Consider the following 24,807-nt stretch of genomic DNA (forward strand, 5'->3'; position numbering starts at 1 on the left):
CCACAACTAGAGAAAAGCCCACGCGCAGCAAAGAAGACCCAGTGCAGCCAAAAAAAAAAAAAGTCAATGAGATCAATAGGAAGGTTTTGCAATCATCCAGGCTAGAATTCAGTTCTGGTCAAACATTTATTAAACACTGACGAGGTGCCAAGAACAGGGTCAAGCAGACAAAAACAAATGACACGGTTTTGGTCCCCAGGAGTACAGTCTGGAGCGTGGGGACACAGGTAATTCAGCAGCAACAGTGAGGGTTAGAAACAGAATAGTGGCTACTTGAAGAGATGGAGAGAAAGAACAGATTCAAAAGATTCTTTCAGGCACAGGAAAATAAGGCGTGGTAACTGATCAAATTCAGGACCTGAGGGCAAGATAGGAATCAAGGGTGCTTCCTCGTTTTCTAGAAAAGGCTTGACGCCATTTATTAAAATAGGAAATACAAGAATGAGGAGATGATGCCACCTGATACCCCCATTTCTTCTAGAGACATCACAAATGAATTAATAAGGTCTCCAGACGAAAAGCTTTATAAATCCAAAGAGGCATTACCATGATCATCATCTAGTGGACATGCATTTGTAGGGAAAAGAGTTGACTCTGTCGGAATACTACAATATGGAAGCACAGGTTAACACTGTCAGACGAAATCACTGCCATCAGAAAAAATTCCCCAGTAACATCCCCAAATGTGAGAAATGTTGAGTCTATTACATGTTCTTAATTTTAGGGGACAATATGAAATCCTAGTTACCGTTCAAATGTTTGGAAAGCAAGGGCTTCCCTGAGAGATGGAGCCTCAGGAAGTCTGGCACACAGACCTCAGGGAAGGTGTACCTGCCTGCATACTGCCCAGTGACTCATTCTAGCAGCAATCTTATAGAATTGCACAGATTTCTATAAAAAGACTCCCTAGTCCCTTCTGTCCCAGAATATTAAACACACAGATTGACATTTTAATTAGAATTAGAGGGAAACCTCTTAAAAGAGGCAGTTTTCAAGAAATTAATGATTTTACAGGGAAAGACATACTTGATAGCTGAAGTGGCTGCTTAACAAAAAATATGAATACGCATACTTTTAACATCATTATTTCCACCCAAAATTTGTATCACACTTTGCAGGCTTTGAAAAAGAATGTGGATAAAGTCACAGAATGATACATAGGTTATTAAGGGAATTTTTTTTTAATTTTTAAATTTAATTTATTTTTTAATATAGCAGGTTCCTATTAGTTATCCATTTTATACTTATTAGTGTATATATGTATTAAGGGAATTTTTAATGACAACTTTACCTTGTAAGAATGACATAAAAATCAGCCATTAAGCTCTCCCATTGATTGCTACTAATTACTGAGAATACTGATTCTCACTAATCACTGATGGGCAGTTCTGAACCAGAGTGAGGAAATTTTTGTTACAGACACAGCAAATTCACTGCTCAATACTTCTGCTGAAAACAAACTGCAACCTAAAATTATGCTTTCTATCAGTTACTCAATTCAATCTAATGGTCATCTAAACACTGATCCTGAATTAATACTGGTCACCACAGCTTGGTAATGATATGGAGAGAAGGACAATCATATTATTACTGGTAGGAATGTCTACACACACCCATTAAGAGGAAAATCTGACATCACAATTTTAAACGTGTCACCTTTGACCAAATTCCTCAAGAAATACACACCCGGTGGACAAGGATATGTATATAAAGCTGTTCACTACATCACTGAAAAACTAAAGCTACACTACATGTTCATTAACAGAGGAATGGTTAAAGTATGGGACGTCCATATTATGGAACACTATGGGCACAGTCCTTAAAAAGAATTAACAAATATACTGATAGGGAAGGCTGTCTATAGTAGAACACTGGGAGAAAGACGGTGGCAGATCTTTAAGCTTACATAGAATGATCACTTTTCATTAAAAAAAAATCAAAACCATACAGATGTGTGTCATATAAAAATTTTATTAGAAAAAGCACACACCAAACCCCCAAGAGTTGTTACTTTGGGAGTGGGACTGAGTGTGGTGCAGGAACTTTCAGTTTTTTACCTTACACATCTCTGAATGGTTTGAACTGATTATGATGAAAAGTTTTATAATTTTAAAGTAACTAATGATATTTAAAAGTTATACAATGTTTTTGAAAGGCATACCCAATTTTCTTTTTTATGAGTTAATCTGTGAGATAAATTCACCAAAGATTTCACCTTCAAATGTTAAACTGCTAGCCCTCTGGTACTTTGAGAATATGGAAAACCTTTAGCATGTTACTACAAGATAAGAGTTGACTATATGGCCAACCCCAAAATGAACTGTTTAAGGTGTGAATATAACACAATATTTAAGTATGGAGCTTAGCCAAAGATTTCTTTGGTAGAGGTACTGAAATAATTTCAAAGCTAGGGGTTCCATTGATAAGAAGTGGGAAGAAATCTCTGTGCTAAGACAAAAACTTAAGACTAAATGTCAATTTAACCATGAAAGCAAAAACAAAGAAATTTTTATAAAACCCAACAAGGACGGAGAACCAAATTTAAGCCCCAAACCATGTCCATTAGAAAAAGACAACTAGCTGTGTTACATGAACAAATCAAAAAAGAAGAGAGTAAGATGGGGATAGACAGACTAAAGGTAAAAGAATGGGACTAGGAATTCTAAAGAAAACGCCCTGCAGCTTTCAAAGTGTGATTTTTGCTCTCTACATTGGATCAGAAGACAACTTGAAAGTCAAGTGAAGCCGAAGTAGCTGTGATGATTTTCTCTGGAACCATGACTGCAAATGACCACTTCCCTTCCTCTCGTTCTAAGGACCCAGTCTGGAAGATCTCCCAGACTCCACATTCAATCCTGGAGAACGCCCGGGGCAGTCAAAGAGCGAGGGGGTAAACTGTGAGAGCCACACACACTTTCCCTTCAGAGGCTACTCCAGCCAGCAGTTGAGAAAATCTGTAGAGTGGATAGCAGCGACCAACCAGTCTGCAACTGGAAATCCACCCGAATCAAAATAAAACCTATCTTCCGAGGCCAAACCAAGCAAACCGAGGCAGGGGTAGGGTACTGGCGAGGAAAGAGAGTGGCTAATCCCAGAGTTACAATAACCCACGCACGAACGTGACATGACCCACGCCCACTCGGCAGCGAGCGCAAAGGTGGGGGCTCCAAATGTGGGACAGACGCCCAGGGAACTTCCCTGGCTGCGAAGGCTATGGCATCCCATTTTCTCTTCCCTCCCAGACAGCCCCCAACAACTAGCCGCCTCCGACCCCACGCCATCCCGCTGGGCCCTGCCCGAGGTTCCCTCGTGCTCAGGTGGCCTTAGAGCTAGGGTCCGCCCAGCAGTCAGCGGCACTCCAGGTCGGAGCGAAAGGAAGACACCTCAGAGGCACCGTACTCACCCTCATAACTGACACCCCCAGTTCCGCCACGGTTGCCATCACCGTCCTCCTCTCCTTGGGTAGCAGCCCCCTGTGTCTTGGGAGCAGCCATTACGCGGCTGAGGAAAAAAAAGGGAGGGCTGCGGACAGGCGCGGAACCAATGGAAACGCGATTGGAAATGAACTCCCCATCGACGCGGCGTCTCCTCCACTCCCACGCCGCGCCGTCACTATCTGGGCCAATAGGACGTGGCGAGCGGAACGTATCCCCGCCCCCAGCCGCTAATTCCCCGCCTCCTTCCGGGATGGAGTGGCCCAGAACTACAATTCCCAGGGTGCTGCGGGGGCGCTAGGCAGGGAGGGCTGGAAGAGGCGCTGGCGGGAGGGGGTGCGCCCGAGAGTGCCCCGGCGTGTTCGCTTAGTTCAGTGAATCAGAACAATGACTGCGCCTCCGGGTTCCCGGGAGCGCGTCGGAGGACTGTGAATAGCTACCGCCGGGAGAGCGGCGGGTGGCGCAGCCTCGGCCGCGCGGTGTCAACGCTGGGCTCGGGAGCCTCCAGCGCAGACCTTGCCCGGCGCCTGCAGCCCGCGCGGAGCCGCCGGGCTCCAGCGCTGCAACCGCTACTCGGGAGCTGTGTATTGTTGTGAGTTGTAGAAGGGGCGCGGGGATTCCAAAGCCCGAAGACCCTGGACCCCTCTCTAGCCATGTGGATACCTACGGAGCACGAGAAATACGGCGTGGGTGAGTCTCAGCTGGGCGAACTTTTATTCCGCTCTGGCCGGAGCGTGTGCGTATTTCTCGTCTTTGCCCCCGCGCCCCTCTCTCTCCACCCGGCTGGAAATGCCTAATCCTAGCATCGCGCTGCGGGTTCGGGGCTTTGCCCAGCCAGCTCCGGGCAGAGGGGTGCGCGCCGGGGTCTCGCGCTTTAACGCCGGATGGGCGCTCCAGGCACCGGCTCCCGGAGGGAGCGCTCGGACGGCTGAGGGGAGCGCGCCGCCAGTCCGCCTGCTGCGGGCTCTGCCTGCGGAGTTCGGAGTGGCGACGGGGCGTGTGTATGTCAAGTTGGAAGAGGAGGGCGAACGGCATTCCGCTCCCTCCTTCTCCTTTTTCCCCAAAGACTGCAAGGGCTGTGACGATTTCCCGGGGTGGAAAGGGAGGCAACAACAGTCGCGTAGAGAGAACATCCGCAAAACAGAAGGGAGGCGCAAAACCTTCCCTCTGCCTCCCTTCAACATTCCCGGGGAGCGGAATGTGGCACCGTCCTCAAAAGAGCCGCTCTGACAGAGTCCGGCCCGAGCCTCCCTCCTCCCTTCCATCCCGGGTTACCGAGTGTGTGTTGAGAGGCGGGGGGAAATTGGTAAATTTCAACATCTGCGCAGCTCTGCTCTTTGGTCTTTGGAGGGGAACGGGTATTTCAGCAATGTTTTTACTTCTGACCACCCTCTCTGCCCGGGGTGAGCCCGGTTGGGGGGTGGGGTGGTGGAGGACAGCTGTGGAGTGTTAATGGGGAGAGGGAATCGGAAAGCTTGGGTCTTCGAGGCAAGGAGACAGCTCTTAGGAAAAGACTACCCAGACACTGGTGTTCGGAGGAAAAGGAGCAGGGTAGCGCTCGCTCTTCTGTGCAAAGGTGAACAACAAAGGACATTAATGTTGACTGATGAATACAGGAGTCTCCCTTCCTTTCCCTCCTTCCATTTCAGGCCGATTACAGTTCCCGTTTTTGTTGTTTGATTTCAGCTGAGTCGCCCCTTGGCAGTTACTCCTTTTAGGTTGCGACTATTAAGCCAGGCTCTCTGACAAGCCTGCAGCAGCCAAATGCAATTATAACCTCTCAGAAGGTTTAACAGAGAGAAAGCATTATGGATTTTACTAACAATCTCTATTTCCTATAATGCCCCATCCTGCTGATTGGTGTACTTTTTTTTTTTTAAATTGGGTATAGATCTAGTGATTTAGATGATGTGTAGGTATCTGCTTATGTTCTAAATTCATTTTCCTGTAATTTTTTTTCATTTTCCTGTAATTTAAAAAATCTGGAAAGCCTTTCCAGGGAGTCATAGTTACAGGGAATTTTTTTTTTTTCCAACTTCGCCTGGGGATAGGACTTTGGAGTCCCCTGAAAGGTTTAAACAAAGTCATTCTTGTATATTACATTAGCTTTCATTCTGGATTTTGACTGGCTAGCAAGACAATAGTTTGTCCAGGACCCACCTTTGGGGAGGGGTTCCACCTTTCCCTCTCTTTGAAGTGTAAGGGGAGCCTTTGCCAGGCACTCTACTGGCAAGCAGTAGATGTTTCCTTCCCTTCACTCACCCCTTTTTTGGAGTAGATTACCCCTGGCTAGGAAAATACATTGCCTTTGCTGAACTGGTGAGGACCTGGAGTGTTCCCTTGTCACCGGGTTATCACTGAGTGCAGGAAGCACAGACACGTCCAGCAACACAGTCCCGCTTGGAGTTGATCCCAGATGTTGCTTTCTTCCAAGTGTTAAATTATACAGATTATGGATGGGATTTACTTTCTTGATTTCTTTATGCGCCAGGTCACAGCTGGGGTGTTGGTATCGATTAGTTCTTCTCTCACCTTTCTTTGCAAGCTGTGGGCAGAGGATTAAAACATACTCTGGGATTTCCTGGAATGGCAAACTGGATGTTATCACTCAAGTGTTTTGGGCTGCAGCAGACACCTCGCCTTTGGGTGGCTGTGATTTGGTTGCAGAGTAGGGGAGGCGGAAGGATGAGCACACATTTGGAAAAAGGTTGAGTGAGATGAGCGGCGAAAGCGGTGGGGCGGGGGTTGTCTGTTGTGCTCATTTATACAATATCACACATAACATGGAATGTTAACCATCTTTTATTATTAATTTTTGAGTATTTGGCTTATGAAATGCTTAGCTGTTTTTTAGAATCCATCTGTTAGGTGTGTGTGTGTGTGTGTGTGTGTGTGTGTGTGTGTGGTGAAAATTTTGCTAGGATTCTTATGTGTGTACTTTATTTCTCACCACGGAGAGCACTGTTTGTAGCTGCCTATGCTGTGAGTTGTTATTGATTTATTTATTTTTATAAACTTGGTTAGTGTATGTGCTTTTCTTGTCTAGTTTTTTATAAATACTAAGGAAAAGATGTTTTATGGGCACAAATGTTTGGTTGATATCAGGTGTAGTAGTAATTCACTTTCCTCATTCTTTGAAATAAATTGGTCTTTGTGACTCTGAGTGCCTGAAGTTTCCATGCAAATTGTATATTTCTAATATACTTCTTATCTACCATCAATTATGTATGAGATAATTATGTGTCTTTATATATTAGTGTTTCAGTTTCAAGCAACACATTGTAAACATGGATAAAATGACTTAAATTTCATACCTGTAGTAAGGTGTACCAGAGATAGAAATTCCTTTTCAAACCTGATGTGTGGGCACTATCTCCTCCATTTAACTGATGAATAGTCTTAAAACAATGTGTACATAGTCATATACCTAAGTGTTCTAAGGAATCAGACAGGTATAGTGATAAAGCTAGAGTCCTGAGTGATAGGGAACCTTGTCTCTTTAAAAACATGTTAGTAGGCACAATGATAGGCATATTTTATCTTGGGAGATTCTGTTTAGCTTTTGGTCTTAGTCTAGACAATGCTGCCAGCTGTGTGACCTTGGGTAAGTCGCTTAACTTTTCAGGGTCTCAACATCATGGTCAAATGATATCCAAGATCCTTCCCAGTACTGATTCTGTAGAGCTCTTCCAAACAAGTGTGTCCTTTGGTAAGAAAGACATTTCTATTGTGCCAAGATTGTTATGAGAAAGACACTTTTGCTGTGACACATCCCACATGGTTTTCAACTAAGATCACAGGTAAGCAAACTACCTGGCAAGCTGCCAGAACCAAGGTGATGGTTGCTTGCTTTTTCAGTCTGTTTGATTGTCCAGCAGGAACTCCGTGGGCAATGACTAAAGCATTCTTGATCACCTCTTCACAACTTACCTCACGCCCACTGTCTGCCTTCTGCCTGTTCTCATCTGTCATACTCCCTGTCCCCTCCCTTAAAGTGGTGGGAATTAGTCACAGAGAAAGTTAGGACCATTGCAGATCTGTTTCTACATTCATTTGCTCAGCAGGCATTCATGCAGCATTCCCAGGTGAGCCAGTAGGCTTACTGAGCTGCAAACTGCTCCTCTATATCCAGCCAGATGTTTTACATGTGTGAATCCAGTTAAGCTTAGAGGGGGAATATGGGCTGGATTGATCACTGCAAAAAATCCATGAGGCTTACAAGAAACAAAACTCAGAACAAGCTGATCTGAAGGTCATGGATGTCATTTAAAAAATGAATTATTATAGTACCAGTATCACTGAGTACTCACAAACATTCCTGTCCTCCATTTATCCTGAAGTGCTTTTTGAACTCATCCAAGTAGGAATTCTGTTCCGTTTTAAAGCCCCTTCTATTTTTAGGGGGAGAGGTACCGTCTCTTATTTACACAGGATCTTTAGAATGTCTTTTCCTTCAGAAGCATGCTTTAATGGTAGCCTGTGTGGGAGAGTTATGAGGGAGTGTACCTTTCCTCTTAGCTGTTTTCAGTTTGTTAGCTAGCAGCCTTAAAATGTTTCCTATTTGTGGTACTGTGATGTGTGCAGATAACATGTGTAGCTAGATAAAGATGTGCTGCCTGGAATTGTTTGTGGCATTTAGAGCCTGGCACAGGATTCTAAACTTTCAGCGAGAAGCAAAGAGGAGTGATTTATACCTACAAGTAAAGTACCATTGAAGGGCTGTGCAGACAGTGGGATGGCAGCTGACGTTCTTGATCTGGCCTCCTGTGGGAATAGCCTGTAAACGTTTCCCCCTTTTGGTCATTCTCCTAAGTGATGATTCTTTCATGAGGCCCCACAGTAACACAAAGATGCTGCCTTTCTTCTTTAGTCTTGTTTTTTCCCCAGAGGCTGTATGGTAAGTACTACAAAGGAGTTAATAAAAATTTCAAGAAACTTAAGGCTTTCCTGTCTCTAGCTCCATTTCTTAGGAGACTACATTTTCAGAATTTCTTACAGTATGTCCAAATTTCTAGCATAGTGACTTTATGCTGTTAGCATATATAACAGAGAAATGTTAAACTCTAAGGAAACCCAACCAAGATGCTATAACCTTGCCATATTAATACAATGTTTTATAGGTAAAAAAATGTTGTGAAATTATTTCACTTGGGTCTGCTCTTTGAAGTAGAATGATAACTTCCATTTAAGACATGAGGAAACAACTTCACAGAAGTTAAGTGACTTACAGGCTTACCTTGGAGATATTGTGCGTTCGGTTCCAGACCATTACAATAAAGCAAATTATCACATAAAGCAAGTCACACAAATTTTTTGGTTTCCTAGTGCATATAAAAGTTATGTTTACACTATACTGTAGTCTATTGAGAATGCAATAGCGTTATGTTTAAAAAACAATGTACATACCTTAATTAAAAAATACCTTATTGCTAAAAAAAAATGCAAACCATCATTGCAGGGTGGCTACAAGCCTTCAATTTGTAAAATAAATAAATAAAAAATAAATTTTAAAAATGCAGTAAGTGGGAAGCACAATAAAATGAGATATGCCTGTACTCTAGATCAGTGGCTTTTAATCTTGTTTAACTGTCATCCATAATAGGAAATACATTTTATTTCCTGACACAACCAACACCACCCCACACACATATAAGTGAAACAATATTTGCTCATACTTTCTTTGATGTTCTATTCTTTTTCATTTAAAAATATATATACAAATATCAAATCATTATGTTGTAATACCTGAAGCTAATATAATGTATGTCAGTTATACCTCAATAAAATAAATTTATTTATAAACTTAAAAAAAAAAGTTGTCATTAACGTAATGACTCCTTAATGGGTCCTGACCCACAGTTTGAAAAGCACTGCTCTAGATACCACATTTGTGAAACAGGAAGGACTGGAACTTAGACCTTGTTGGGTTTCTAGTTAAGTTCATTCATGATGTTGTTGTTGCTTTTTGACAAATATATATTTGTGTTTATTTTAGCTTAAACTTTAATCATACTTTTTTCTTTCAATATAAGTCAAAATCTTTTTATATAATATTTCTCATTTACAGTGGAACAAGTATACAAAGCCATCAGATACATTGTATAAATTGTCTCTTTAACATTACATGTGTCTTTCTACTAGGATCTTTTTGACAAGGGCTGGGATCAACTGCCTCAAGACCAATTTTGGATTTTTCTATATAATTTCCTTTGACAGTGATCTCTGGCCACTAATGAGTTTGCCAATTGTAGGGTTACCAGCACCATTCTTTTCTACCCTTTTACATATTGTTGACCACTAATAGAAGAAACAAGGCAGCTCATGTAATTTGTTTTCTTAAAAATCTAAACTGGTAAGCTTATTTGGTCAGAGTATATATAATATTAAAGAATAAAGTAAAGTTCCTCAAGCCTATTTTTATTTAAGCAATTTAAATGTACTTAAGGAACAACTGTTTTACTTTCTGGCATTTAAAAAAAATGTGTGCTAAGATACACTGGATATCTACTAAGTAAATAAGAATCACCAAAAATAGTGTTAATGCCTTTTGGTGACAAAGTTGCAGTAAAACTGATATGCGTTACCCTGCTGGTTGTATTGAATATTAATGTGATACTTTTGGAAATGAATGTATGTATTTAATAGCCTTTGTGGAGCACTATTTGCCAAGCATAGTTCTGAGAGCTTGTCATGTGTTCTCTGTCTAATCCTCATGACAGCTCCATGAGGAAAGGTTCAGTTATCACTCATATTTTACAGGAAACTGAGTCATAGAGAGGTTAGGTAACTTGTCTGAGGTCACACAGAAATGGTGGAACTAGGATTGGAACCCAAAAAGTTTTAGACTGAGCCTGCTCCCTTAGCCACTATTCTGTTTTGCCTAACATGACAGTCATTAGGAGGCGTTTGAGTCAGTAATCCCACCCCTCAAAGTTAACATGAAAAAAAAATCAATAGGGACACAACACTTTATGCACAGAGTTATTCCTTGCCATGTTGTCTGTGAAACAACATCAATTCCAATACAGGAATACTTTAATCACTTCTGATTATCAGCACAGCAGGGTATTTATAGTCAAGAAATGGAATAATTCCATAAATAATGCTATTTCTGAAATACATTCCAGGTATGTAGTGTCAAGTGACAAAATAAATCAAAGGAAATACAGACAGTGATTGAAACTACATAAAATGTGTAGCATTATAGAGAAGATGTAGTTAATGTGTAGCATAGAGAGAAGATGTAATTAATGCAGAGATAAGAATTGTTAGACTATAATGATTACCAGCAAATTCTTTTTTTAAGAATTCCTTTTGGTTGGAGATATGAGCAATATTCACACATATTGTTGCTTTTGGATGACAGGGGTGGCATAAAAATGGTCTAAGAGAGATTATTGCGGTAGATGAGGTGAGAGATAAGTACCTGAACCCGGTGAGCCATCCTGCATGGTGAAATGTGGATAATCTAAGATGTTTAGGAGATGGAAACAACAGTAACTGGATGTGAGGAGTTAGGGAAAGGAAGCAATTTAGTGTCTTCCTGGTTTCCAGCTTGAACAACTGGGTAAACATAGGTGCTGTTCAACGACAGAGACGTTTTTGTAGGTGGGGAAGGTTTATGGTGTAAGATTAAGAGTTTGTGATGGCCTAGAGTTGTCCATACTCATCAAACATTCAGGTGGCGATATCTGCATAGACAGGAATAGGATATCACTCTGGGGCAAAGGAGAGAAGTTCTAGACTAAAGAGCATGATTAGAGAGTCGTTTGGTTTGTGTGTGATGACTGAAGTGATCCACTTTATTAATTGTATTGACTGATTATGTAGTCAGCTTGTCTAAGTTTTAAAGTGACGGGTCCTAAATTTTCAAAGCTCAGTCATCTTGAAGCACTTTATTAATATGGGTATGGGGACTGTAAAATAAGAAATATTAGCTGTCCATGTGGAGTTGGTAGGAAACTAGATTTTATGGTCTTTTCTTGCTTCCCATTAGTGCATTGCCTGGTTAAGGCATAAGTTATTTCTATTTCCGTGACAGTTCTCTCCCAAGCAAATGTCTCATGCCAGATTATGCATGTTTGTGAGATTTCCTCAACAGAACGTTGAAAAACAGAAACCACAAATGATATTTCAATAAGCAAGATTTATACATCCCTCAAACAGCATATAGGTGTATATACACATCCACAAATGGGAAAATGCTCAGATATCCAAAGCAATATATTTGTGCATACAGACTGTGTGTGTGTGTGTGTGTGTGTGTGTGTGTGTGTGTGTGTAGTAAATGTGTAATAACTCTTAGGAACCCCAAGGTCAAATTTAGAATTCTTAAACTTATACCAGTGTACTCCTGAAAACCATGTGATTTTAAGTAAGGAATTCCAGCTTAAGATAACATTAGGCTCCCTTCCCCTAATATAGCCTGCATTACTTCCCACGGAAAGATCAATAAACGTATGCAAAGAGGCAAACATTGATAATATTAGAAATGAAATCTGACAGAAAACCTGTTGCCAAAATTCAGGAGGAATTTCTCCAAGGCAGGGGGAACTGCATTATGAAAACTACTTGGTAGCTTCCCTCTGCTTTCCCTCATTAAGCAGAGCAGCCTCAGTGACCTCAGTGAGCTGGGCAGGAAGACCCGTTGCCCCTCCCCACTGTCACCACCTTCGAGGCCAGGTCAATACATTCAACTTGGTATGTGTCCTTTACCGCCTGAGGCCTCTATGGTCCTTCTTGTTCCATCTCATCTTTGTATTTTCTTGAGAGATGACCAGTTGGAGAAACAACTGGGACAGGAAGGTGGGTGGTTGGTTGGGTGGAAAGGAGTCTACGGAGAATACCATCTTGTCTTTTTTTTTTTTTTTTTTTTGCGGTACGCGGGCCTCTCACTGTTGTGGCCTCTCCCGCTGCGGAGCACAGGCTCCGGACGCGCAGGGTCCGGACGCGCAGGCTCAGCGGCCATGGCTCATGGGCCCAGCCGCTCCGCGGCATGTGGGATCTTCCCGGACTGGGGCACGAACCCGTGTCCCCTGCATCGGTAGGCGGACTCTCAACCACTGCGCCACCAGGGAAGCCCACCATCTTGTCTTCGACAGGTGTACTGCGGTCTTCATAAAAAATCTGATTTTGTAGGCACCTTTGAAGTATGGCAGTAACAAAGCATGCTGGATTTTATAGTTTTGCTTGCAATCTATTGGTGACAGAGAAGGACATGGTAGGATAAGAGATAATCTTGTCTGAATTGCCAGAAAACCATGGTCCATGGCACCTGATGACTTATCACTGGGAACTTGGCTTAGAGCTGTTCACTTCAACCAGGAAGGAAGACTTGTAAGTGGGACCAAACCCACACCTTTATTTTTAGCCCCATCCTTGGTATTGCAGAGAGGTTCAAGACCCAGGTTGCATCAGTCAGTGATCACATTTGTATCCCTATCGAAGAAGGAAAGCCGCTAAATCCAGAAACAGGCGTCTGTCACTCTGTAATGAACTAAACATGGCTGCTTCTCAGCTGGGGAGGAAGAGGGAAAGCATGACAATCGCATGGGAGGCTTTGGGAAGCTGCCAGTTACACATGTGTATTTCTTTTCCACCCCCATTCGTGTCCCCTGTGTGTGTGCCAGAAAGAGAAGGTTGGTGGATGGAGGCTGGTGAGAACCCTTCTGGTTATGAAAGTCACACATCTTTCTGGGTGAATTTGATAACCATTACTCCCCCAAGTTGTGAACCGTTTTGGTTTTTTGGCAGATCTGCACGGCATGTGGAATCTTAGTTCTCCGACCAGGGATCGAACCCACGCCCCTTGCATTAGAAGCTCGGAGTCTTAACCGCTGTACTGCCAGGGAAGTTCTAGTGAACTGTTTTCTTAACCAAACAATTTATTGTTCGATTTTCTGAGAGTGTTAATTGGGCATTAATGTAAACATAAAGATCTCCTTGAAATCTTTAAGCAGAAATGTAGAGGTTTGGTTCTTTTTTTTTTTCATCCAAAATGAAAGAATCCTGTCTGCCTTGGTGACTGGAGGTGAACATGTTTGGGAACATGGGCATGCATGTTTGTGAGGCAACTAAAAATAGCCCTAACCCAGGTTCCGGAGAAAACAGTACTCACTATCCCGGGGAGAGGAAAGAACCTGTTGGCCTTTCTCCGAGGGTGTCCAGAGTTGGTTGAAGAGTCTGTAGGGCTTCCTTGTTAACAGGCTTAGGGTTTAGCCAGGCTCTGGAAGAAATAGGAAAATCCAAACATGCATAGGCAGTTCTGTAAAGACCCAAGAGAGGAGAAATATCTGAGATTTTTCTCCAGAAATCTGGATGATAAACACTAACGACAAGATAGGAGGATTCCTATAAAACTCCACACACAGGTAAAAGTTGTTTTTTTCAGGAAAATTATATTTGTATTAATTGCATCCTACATTTCATTTAATAGTCCCATCCATAGTTTATGTAAGTTGATTCAGAAAACCAACTAAGTTGGCAGAGGAAATATTATGTATAAATTATGTAAAAATTATGGTAATGAGTTTTAAAATGAGGAAATACTTATGAGAAGTGAAGAATTGGGATACAAAATTACATGTTGCAGTGTTGTTACAACCAGTTGTTACAGTTGAGAGGTGGCATTATTTTTTTATACTTTCTACTTTTTAATAATTTCCAAAAAGTAACATGAATTGCTTTTGTAATCAGAAATAATTATATAAACTCTTTTATAAACCGAGCTTTATTTCCTATATAGAGTTTTCCTCTCAGGATTAGAGGTTAGACTGGTGGAAGTTGAATCTGGAAGGCCTGAATTTCGTTTGTCATTTATTCCCAGGAAGTACTGTGTTCCAAAGTTTCAAAGTGGCTTTCCTTGCTATATGCCTGCTTGATTACTTGTGATGTTGCGGCTTTATTTCCCAGTGGTCACAAAGCTGTGTTTTCAGATGGCTGTGGGGTACAAATCTTTGGAAAAGAGCCCTAATCCCTCTTTGAGAAAGAGCTTCAAACAAATCATCTAAGATAAAAATACTGTTCTCTCCAAGAAGTGTTTGTTTAGAAGATGAATGTTGGTGTCACTGCTCACTTTCAATTGTCTGTAAACTCTGTCCAGTGAGACTGTGGGTCCTGGGATAATTTATGCAGGAGAAATTGATCAATGTAGAGAGTCAAGAACTTGAAGAGGTTTTATTTAGCAATTATGGGGAATAACTGCTTATTTATGGGTGTCATGGATGGAATGTTTGTGTCCCTCCAGAATTCTTATGTTGAAGCTCTGACCCCCAGACTGGCTGTATTTGAAGTAAGGAGGTAATTAAGGTTGAATGAGGGCATAAGGGTGGAGCCCTGTTCCAATTAGATTACTGTCCTTATAGGAAGAGACCCTAGAGAGCTTACTAGCTCTCTTCAGGAACTCAAGCATGCACGTACCTAAGAAAGGGCATGTGAGGACAGAGTGAGAAGGCAGCTGTCTATAAGCCAGGGAAAGAGCCCTCACCAGAAACTGACCCTGCTGGACCTTAATCTGGGACTTCCAGCCTCAAAAACTGTGAGAAAATAAATTTCTGCTGTTAAGTTACCCAGGCTATGGTATTTTATTATGGCAGCCTGAGCTGACTAATACAATGGATTAGAGCAGTTTTAGGCACTGTAGGAAGAGGAACAAAGAAAATAGAAGCAGAATCTTGAGCCTCTGTTTAACAGATGTAATCACTGTAGCCCCTGTCTATGGTCTGAGATCTAACTAACTCCCTTGGTCCACCCTCGGAGGCACAGACTTAATTGAGTCCGAGTGTTTGATGTTGGTCGTCTGCTGATAACTCCAGGAATATGTTTATTTGAATAATGGCATTTATGCAGAGTTGCTCATATTGTCTTAAGTCATTAAATCAATTTGGGTGCCTTCAAAGCAACTAATAGAAGTAGGGTCTTGAAATGAGTCGTTTCTCCCTGCTACAATTATTTATGAGAAACTCGGGGTAATAGTTTTGACCATGTGGGTTAGCATTTAGAATAGGTAGTTGAAGTTTTATTATATGGAAATTTAGTTGGAGACCTCACTTTAGGTGTACTTTGTTTTTGAAAGGCCTGCCTGGGGAGTAAATGCCAAGTCCCTGAGGAGAATAAAGCAATATTGGGGGAATTTTTTGTCCATTTTCTGTCCTTAAATATGCGTATCCTGATAGGTAGTACATCCCTCTAAGAGTTTACTTGCATATTGTTTTCCTTAGTGGTAAGTATAAAGGCATATCTAATGACACATTGATGGAAAAACTTATGTTGGGTGATTATTTATTGGGTATGCCTGCTGTCTATAATCATGCTAGCTTTTTGGGGGCACACGAAGAGGTTTAGAACTGAGTCCCTGGACAGGTGAAGAAGGTAGAAGTGTTTCATAGTTTTCTATTTAATTTACACAACATTGTTTTCAAAGTAGGTGTTATCCCCCCCTTTTTTTTTTAAATTTCACTTAGTAAGGCAGTATATAAACGTATCATAGAGAAATCAGTGTGAAGGTTAAGACATATTTTCCCTCAAGCTTTAAAAGGAAGATAAGGACTTGGGATGGTGATGCTATTCACTTGTGAGCCTGAGGAAATAGCCCTGAGGAGGGAGTGTCTCATATCCTGGAAAACTCAGAACTTGTCCAGAAGAATAGAGGTTTCATTTTTAAGATACTTCGCATAGAGTGAGTCACCAGCTACTGAGATTGTCCAGTATAAACACCTGAGTAGAGTTGTACTTTAAATAGCTGGAAAACCTTCTTCCTCTTCCTACTGGGTAATTTCCACCCCCATTCCCCCACCCCACCCCCCACCAACCCTGGATTCATTCCTGTCACCTGACCTATGTTAAGTATCTTGGACAATGGATTGTCTTTTTTTGTGATTTCCTTCTAAGACTGGGCAGAGGAAGAAAGATGGATTCAATATTAACTAAGAGTGGCTAGGCAGAGGAAAAAACAGCCTTAAGATGAATGTTTACCAGGGGCTAGGCCTGTGTGATTGACCCCACATATACGCACTGAAGCCTTAGCAAACCTAGAGAGAGTGAGTGATTTGTTCAAGGTGAGATTTGGTCACATTATCTAGGTCTGAAGCCTGTGGTCCGGTCATGGTACCACACTCTTCTGCACACACAGGCCTATGGCTGAAATCTGGAGGCCCAGCTTTGGGGCCTGTGGACAGTGGTGAAGAAATTGCTCACCATACTTTACTTTTTGAATAAGATGCTTGTATTAATTCCAGTATTATATGAAATAAGTATCTTCATTGTCTTTTATTTTTTATTTATTTTTTTATTTTTTACTTTTTTGCGGTACGTGGACCTCTCACTGCTGTGGTCTCTCCCGTTGCGGAGCACAGGCTCCGGACGCGCAGGCTCAGCGGCCATGGCTCACGGGCCCAGCCGCTCTGCGGCATGTGGGATCCTCCCGGACCGGGGCACGATCCCGTGTCCCCTGCATCGGCAGGCGGACTCTCAGCCACTGCGCCACCAGGGAAGCCCCTTCATTGTCTTTTACTTCAGCCTTAGCCTCTGGTGGTCATGGTCAGGCCCCTCATGTGCTGCCTGCATGTGGGTGAGGGATATGGAGCACAGTGGTGCTGGAGGGGTCATGAGGTGGGTCAGGAGATGGATGGGTACCAGAAGGGGTGGGGGGAATGGGGGGATGAGAGCCAAGGACCAAACAGGGCTGCATGACAGGAAGGGAGTAAAAATGTGCGTCTGTGAATGAGGATGGACCTTGGCCAAGTGTGACCAGGACCAAGGAGGAACCCTGGAGCAAAATGCAAGTTCTCAGTGATGGAGGGACTAGAAGGGTGGGCTGAGCAGCATTGATTGGAGCAGCCCTGGAAACCCTAAACTCTGAGGCTGGTGGTTCTGATGTTGGAAGTCCTTGCTCTGCATGGACCTGGGCCCCATCCATGCTCAAGGAAGCCTCGACCTGCAGGGCCAAGGATCCAATGCCATGGCAACCTGGGTGGGCTGGGTTGGTACTTCTTGTCTGATTACTGTGGTAGCCTCCTCATTTGTCTCCTACCTAGAGTCTCTTCTTTCTCTAGCTCATGCCTTGCATTTTAACCACAAGTGATCTTTTTTATAGAGCAACTTTGTTGATGTGCTTCATCTGAAAACACAAAAATACCTGTAATGTTTCCTTTGCAGTCAGGATAGAGTCCAAAGTCATTTCAAAGCACACCAGGCCCTTCCTAAATTGGCCCCTGACTGCAATCCAGTCCCGTATCAGACAGTTCTTCCTCCTGCACCCTGTACTCTCTATCCTAGGGAACCAGGTAGAGCTTTTCAGAGGTGCCATGCTGCTTCTGAACTCTCGGTCTCTGCACTTGCCAGAACTCTGCCTGGCCGGTCCATCCTCCTTTGCCATCTTTACCTGGAAAACCTAACTGTGGTGTCTATTCTCTAAGAGTTTCCATATCTGACTCCTCCTGGCAGAAATGAAAACTGCTCTTTATTCCACATTTGTGCCCGCAGCTGCCTCTCTCAGGGCTCTTGTTACTACCATTTGAAACTGTCTACCTCTGCTACAGGCTTGTGAAGCCCTAGATGCTGTGCTATCCAGCTTTGACTTCCTGCGGGGGTAATACAGAGCTAGCTTTTAGTAGGCTCAGTAAATCAATGAATCAATGAATAAATGGTATTCTAGTCCATTCAGGCTGCTATAACAACATACCACAGACTGGGTAGCTTATAAACAGAAATTTATTTTTCACAGTTCTGAAGGCTGGGGATCCAGCCTGGCCAGCTTCTGGTGAAGGCCCTCTTCCAGGTTGCAGACTTCTTACTGTATCCTGACATGGTGGAAGGGATTAGGGAACTCTCTGGGGTCTCTTTTATAAGAGCATTAATCCCATTCATGAGGGCAGTGCCCTCATGACCTAAGCACCTCCCAAAGGCCTCACCTCCTAATACCATCGCATTGGGCATTAGGATTTCAATATATAAATGTAGGGGGAAACGATCATTGAGACCATAGTCAGTGGGTTCCTTGGATGAGGGAGAAAGCTCTAAGCTCAGTGTGTTGTAGTTTTTTGTTAAGTTTATCTACCAGGTTGTCCAGACTGTATAAACCAGGCTCTGAGGACATGAGGTCAACCGGACTAGCCAGGGCCTGCCCCCCACATCCTACAGGGCTGATCTAGACGAAGACAGATATTTGTCAGAGTGACAGAACTTGTCAAAAGTATATGAAATTACCTACAGAAATCCCGAAGCATGTGGCATGGTTCTATTTGTTCTGTGACTGTATAAAGTTGGCATCCAAAAATCCAGATGGAGAATAAAAACCAGAAAGTTGTGAGTGCTATTTCATGAAGAAACCTACTGCTAACCACTAAACTCCATGAAGACAGGACTGGATTTTTTTTTTCTTTTGTACTTTCTGTTCTTTGGGTAATATTTGCTACGTAAGAAATTGTAATTTATAATATAAAAATAAAATAAATTTATTTGAGTCAGCATGGGCAGGTCTAAATTTTTAAGAGTGTTTATAAGTGAAGTCTTCACAATAGCATATGGCTCTTGGACTCCACTTAAAACACCAGATGTTCAGACACATCTGTTTTTCACATGCTCTGGTCACCATGTACTGGTCAATTGTAGAAAATCTTCTGGCGAACAATGTATCTTAGACATTTTTAGCAAACTTCCTGCAAGTTTGGGGTGCATTTCCAACTTTTTAGTGATTCAACTTTGCAACAAAAGTTTCCTACCCCTGCATTTTCAGAATAAGAGTATCCTGAGATTGCAAGGCAAGCTGCTATCAAAAGACAGAAACAAAACTGCTACCAAATACGCAATTAGCTGTTGGCGAGAAACAGCATTTTTCACTCTACTGAGCAACCAAAACAAAATATAGAGATGTATGGCCTGCTGAAGAGATAGACTACAGTTGTCATTTACAGCTTCCCATTTAAAATTTTTGTGTTCATGGGAACAGCCTTATTCATTAGAACTTTTTATTAGAAGCCATCTGTCATACCCCACGTATGGTATTGCAGGATGTGCTCTGCACAAGGTGGCTGGATTTGGTAAAGTCTCTGCTGGGAAGGAGAGACGTCCTCTTTCTGATTTGCACAGTGGTGTGATATGGGCTCACAGGAACCCTGCTCAGTGTTCTCACTGACTGATTTGATGCTGAGCAGATAAACATTTGAAAATATAAATCGATTAGGATAAAATGCTGATTTTATTGATGTTAGATGTCGAGGTTCTATCTAAGAGTTCATTAAAAGACAAAAAACAGGAAAACTTTACTGCGAAAACCAAAATTTGAAAACCATTGACATGGCAGAATGCCTTGAAATAAGACTGGAGGATCACAGGTAAATTTCTGTTACAGCGAGCTTTGAAATTCCTGTCGGAATTCTCCTGATCAGCTGATATCTTTCTGCTTTGAGTGGTGGTGGAGAGAAATCTTCTGGTTTGGGGTTATGAGTTGTAATGGAATTATTGTATTTTCCAGAGCACATATGCCATGTGGCACATTTTGCACCATTTATATTGATGTAATAAAGCTATTCATGTCTGAAAAAACCATTTGATACCATCATGCTATAAATTACTTATTTGAAAGGATTACCATAAGTTTATCTTATGAAAGTAAGAGGCTAGGGTTCTAATTTTGGTTCCTTCATAATAACTGTCTGAACTGTATGAAAGCATTTCTCTCTTAGGGCCTTCTTAGGGCCTCTGTAAAATGAGAGATGGATGAGGTGATTTCCAAGTTTCCTTGAAATTCTAAAATTCACTGAAAGTTAGAGATTTCCTTGGGCACTCCTCAGACTAGATATCAGTGGAACTGTCTTATTCTGTATCTGAAATGTTTTGGTTTGTGTTTAGGTAACCGAAGGTGAAGTGTATGAGATATTTACCCTTTGTAGTGTTCTCTTCTGCCAGTTTACTGCATTTGCAGCCTTGTGTGTTTCTTGATGCTCTTGGGCAAATTCCCTATAGAATTTGGTTCTGTGAATTTTGGTAAGTGTTTATAAATATCATATAAAACCACTCTATTCCCCTAAGTCTTTCTGTCCCTATTAAGGGATTGCCAAGGCTATTAACATATTCAAATGAATAAACTAAGCCCCATACTCCCTTTCTGAGTCACATTGTACCAATTCAAAGAAAGCCAATTTGTGAAAAGGGTCAGATTTGGAAATAATTTATTTCTGAAAAGCTTCTTTCCTTTTTCAGATGTGAAAAAACTCAAGGATGGAAATACAATATAACACTTAACTGTCAAAGGAAAAGAATCATCTCAGATCTTATTCCACACTGAAATTATAGCACTCACAGACCACACTGTGCAAGATTGGTCAGATTCTATCGACGGCTTGCGATTACTTCCCTAATTGGAAAAAATTAGGACTATTAATCATTGTGACACAAGGCAAAATGTCATCATGGCATGACAATCTTATTTTCCACCTGAGAAATGGTGGCTTCTAAGGGCAAAACCAAACCCTCCTTTCTCCACTTTCTCTTCCCATTTTCTTTCTGGCTGTAGCTCTGTGGAGTAGATCAGACAAAGACTTAAAAAAGCAGAGGGCACAGAAACAGAAGAAGAAAGCTTTCCTTCGTTTTGTATTCCACAGAAACATCTGTGAAAATGAAAATGGGGGAAGGGAAGGAAGATCTCACAAACCAAGGAAATGTGGCTATTGCATAGACATTTAAAATTATTGCAGGTAGCTAATTGACGGAGATAAAGTCTTCTTAGGCATGGGGACATCAAAGTGACTGAACTCTGAATTTTCATTTTATTCCTCCTAGATCCACTCAGAAGGGAAATGTTTTAAGCAATTTGCCAGGATTTTCTTATGAGGATAATTATTTCCTAACTATAGAAGTAATTATGGTTGTAACACATGAATTATTTTGGTGTTGAGTTTTGTAATTTCTTAGTGTTTTGGCATACTTAAAATTTACTTGGGCAATTGCACATTTTAAGCAGGATTTAAAAGAAAAAGGTAACTGACAAGTGCTAGTCTATCTTGTGGTTAGCTTTTAAAAAAAATATATTTTTCTCTGGGCGTCAATATTAACTTATAGTAGCTTTTTTAAAAAAGAGAAACAAATATAAGCATGTGTACAAAAATGTGTGATTAGAGACCACCTCTTCATCCCCTTACCATTTTTTTTTTTATAGTAATGGCATTTTTGCTGTAAGATTTTTGTTTCTCTAATGTAAGCAACTTCTTTTATATGTCCCTGAAGTTCTGTCCCCCTTCACACAGAGCTCTTGCTGCACTTTAAAGAGGGTACTGACCTCTTTGGAGGTTTTTTTTTTTTTTTTTTGCAGTACGCAGCCCTCTCACTGCTGTGGCCTCTCCCGTTGCAGAGCACAGGCTCCGGACGCGCCGGCTCAGTGGCCATGGCACTCCACGGCACGTGGGATCCTCCCGGACCGGAGCATGAACCCGCGTCCCCTGCATCGGCAGGCAGACCCTCAACCACTGTGCCACCAGGGAAGCCCTCTTTGGAGTTTTTAATATCTCAAAGAAGGAAAACTATTATGACATATTTGTCATGATACTGCTGTTTTTGTTTTTCTTTTTTTTGAGTGTCTCATTAAGCACAATGGGAAGTTTCTTGCATTTATATTTTTACCTTAGTGCTAATGTTAATTTGATGTCAGATTCTTGATGCAACCATATTTTGTGATGATATAGTTGATTACAGGCAGTACCTTGCTTTTATAATAATAGTATTTACTGAGCTCTTAGTGTGTGTCAGGCATCATGCTAAGGTTGTGTACATGTTATTTCATTTCATGTTCATGACAACTGCATGATGTGGGTGCTGTTCTTATTATTGCCCGTAATTTTACAAATGAGAACCTGAGGCACAGAAATGTTACAGCACCTGCCCCAGATCTCAAGGCTAATGAGGTGTGGAACTATGATTTCCTGTCATGCCTTCACCGCTATGTCACAGTGTCTCCCTGGTCAGGTCTTTGTTGCTGATTTGTTTTTGTTTTGCTGGTGGTAGTGTAGGACTGGAGCATGTAAATTACCCTCAAGGCAATCTGTCAACATAAGGCATAGTTATTACTGCAGCACTTAATTTTTTTTTTTTTTTTGGAAACAGGCAGGTCCACTGGGATAAAGAGATGTAAGATGGCTTCTGACACAGAGCCAAGGCTAGTGGTTGGACAGCCTGTGACTTTGAAACCTTTGCATTGGGTTGGGCCCTTGACCATCTGTTCCCTTTGAGAACCCCCATGATGTCCCAGAGAGGTTGTCCAGCCCAGCCCAGCCCAGCCCATCACTGCTACAGGGCTCATCAGAAGTGTGGGCTGAGACTCAGCCAATCAGGGAGTGCTTGCAGGAGCCTGGGGTTGGAGCATCCCTAAGTGTGCAGCTGAGATGGCCCCTCCATCAAAGTGACCCTTTCCCTCAGCTGCAGCCAGCAGTGGCAGGTACCCTGGTGGGTAGTCATACTACCTTGTGGTAGTCGTCATTTGTCAGGTGCTGTATAAAAGATTAGGTGCCGCTTAGGAAAGGCAGTTTAGGACTATGTTGTCATGATGTGGGAAAGGCAGGTTAGGAAAATAGAATGCATGACAGTAGAGACCTGCTGGGCCTTTGGGTGGGGTCGGGGGGATCTGGGCAGTACCAGGGAAAACTAGCCATAAACCATCAAGCAAGGATTGTGGTCAGACTGAGTGTCTCTTTCATTTCAAGTGACTTTTGCCCCAGATAGCCCTCTGAGGGTGTAACCCACGTTCCAACTTTCCTGTGAAGTCACTGGGCCTGATAGAAAATGACTTGACTGCTGAAATCATAACTTTCCTGTGTGTAGAATAAATAATACCCCGTTCCATTGATGTGGGATTTTAACTATTTGTGGTGCTTTCTCACTTGTCCTTTTAGATCCTTTCAGCCTCCTAGAACATGACTAGGAGGGAGTTGTTCCTTTTTTAAGGATGAGATGGTGAAGGCACAGCAAATGAAGTGACTAGTGGAGTGTAAATCAAATGTCACCGGTCAAGACAGCCCAGCTCTGCTGTTCATTTGAAGAGCTATCTCAGTTTGTTTCTCTGTATACTCATTTTCCATGCCTGCAGAACTTGCTTTGTGCACGTGTGTCTAGGTAGTGGATCCAATAAGATCCTGATGGGTAGTCACCATCTTTAGATGTAAACACCAGTGTGTAGCCCGTACTTTGCTGCTGCGTTCCCCAGACCAACCTCAGCACCACGCTGCCAGTGCTGTGTATACTGGCTGCTCTGTAGTTCAGTATAACTGGTGTCCTATGGATTCTTTATCGTTTTTATAGCCCATGTCAGGTTTTTATTACTTTTTATTTTTGGCTGGGTTGGGTCTTAGCTGCAGCACGCGGGATCTTCGTTGTGGCATGCGGGACCTCTCATTGCAGTGCATGGGCTCTTTGTTGTGGTGCACGGGCTTCTCTCTAGTTGTGATATGCAGGTTTTCTCTCTAGTTGTGGCATGTGGGCTCCAGAGTGCGTGGGCTCTGTAGTTTGTAGCAGGCGGGCTCTCTAGTTGTGATGCGAGGGCTTAGTTTCCCCACAGCACATGGGATCTTAGTATCCTGACCAGGGATCAACCGGCGTCACCTGCATTGCAAGGTGGATTCCTTACCACTGGACCACCAGGGAAGTCCCAGTTTTTTTTTTTTGTAAAGTGTGGGAAGGGTCCTTTTAAGGGAAACTCAAGGAAAGCTTTAGTTCCTTGCTCTGTAAACAGGGATAGTAATACCTGCCTTGTTTATTCACAGTGTAATTATCATGATCAGGTGAGATCATTCTTGTGAAGCCATGTAAATTATAAAGGACTTTACAAGCATAAGGAATTATTATGGATGACCTTGAGTTCAAGATGGAAGTCCACACTAGTCAGAATACTTGGTCATGATACCATCCATATCTCCTTCTCTCAAGACCTTCTCCAAGCCCCATGGGGAGGTATGGGGGCCACACAGGTGTTTGTGAAGGAGCAGAGAGACTTCTAAAGCCCCTTGGGAAAGACCTGGCTCACACTCTGGGAGCCAGTGTCCAAGGCATGTGACCGTAGGGACAGAGATTCACTGTTAGGAAGGAGTCAGTAGCTGATTTCCAGGGATCGACTGCATGTTGTTAGGAGGGTGAGTGCCATGCTGCCTGGAACGAGGCAAAACAAAAATAGTAGCTTGTACCTTTTGCTCTAAAAGGAAAAAAGAAGAGAAATGAAAGACAAGTTGGAGCACATGCTTTATTAAACCTTGAATCAGTTGGAGTTAATCCAAATGCTAATGTTTCCTATGTACTGCTCCTGTATGAAGCTGAGGTAGAGAGTACGGTGCAATGCGAAGAAATTGCCCAGAACAGTACCCACGGGAAGTGCCCACTGATCATTCAGGGGGAA

At 42.4% G+C, this 24,807-nt stretch overlaps 2 protein-coding genes across 5 annotated transcripts in view; one reads left to right on the top strand and one right to left on the bottom strand.

Moving 5' to 3' along the window:
• Window positions 1-3,545, bottom strand: part of ZNF277 (zinc finger protein 277) — a 124,738-nt gene extending 121,193 nt beyond the window's left edge. For 3 of the 4 annotated variants that reach the window (XR_004351520.1, XR_004351519.1, XM_032643630.1), the window contains exon 1: window positions 3,404-3,545. Coding sequence is in view for 1 of the 4 variants with exons in the window: in XM_032643630.1 (XP_032499521.1) it covers window positions 3,404-3,494 (91 nt within the window). In the remaining 3 variants the exon portion in view is untranslated. The remainder of the gene's footprint in view (window positions 1-3,403) is intronic. The other variant, XM_032643631.1, reaches the window with a different exon arrangement.
• A 292-nt stretch (window positions 3,546-3,837) lies between these two features.
• The window catches only part of DOCK4 (dedicator of cytokinesis 4), a 501,134-nt gene continuing 480,164 nt past the window's right edge, over window positions 3,838-24,807 (top strand). The window contains 1 exon segment of the mRNA XM_032643431.1: window positions 3,838-4,124. Within this exon segment, the coding sequence (XP_032499322.1) occupies window positions 4,088-4,124 (37 nt within the window). The 5' untranslated portion in view covers window positions 3,838-4,087.

Source organism: Phocoena sinus, chromosome 9, assembly GCF_008692025.1.
Source record: "Phocoena sinus isolate mPhoSin1 chromosome 9, mPhoSin1.pri, whole genome shotgun sequence".
NCBI classification, from domain to species: domain Eukaryota; kingdom Metazoa; phylum Chordata; class Mammalia; order Artiodactyla; family Phocoenidae; genus Phocoena; species Phocoena sinus.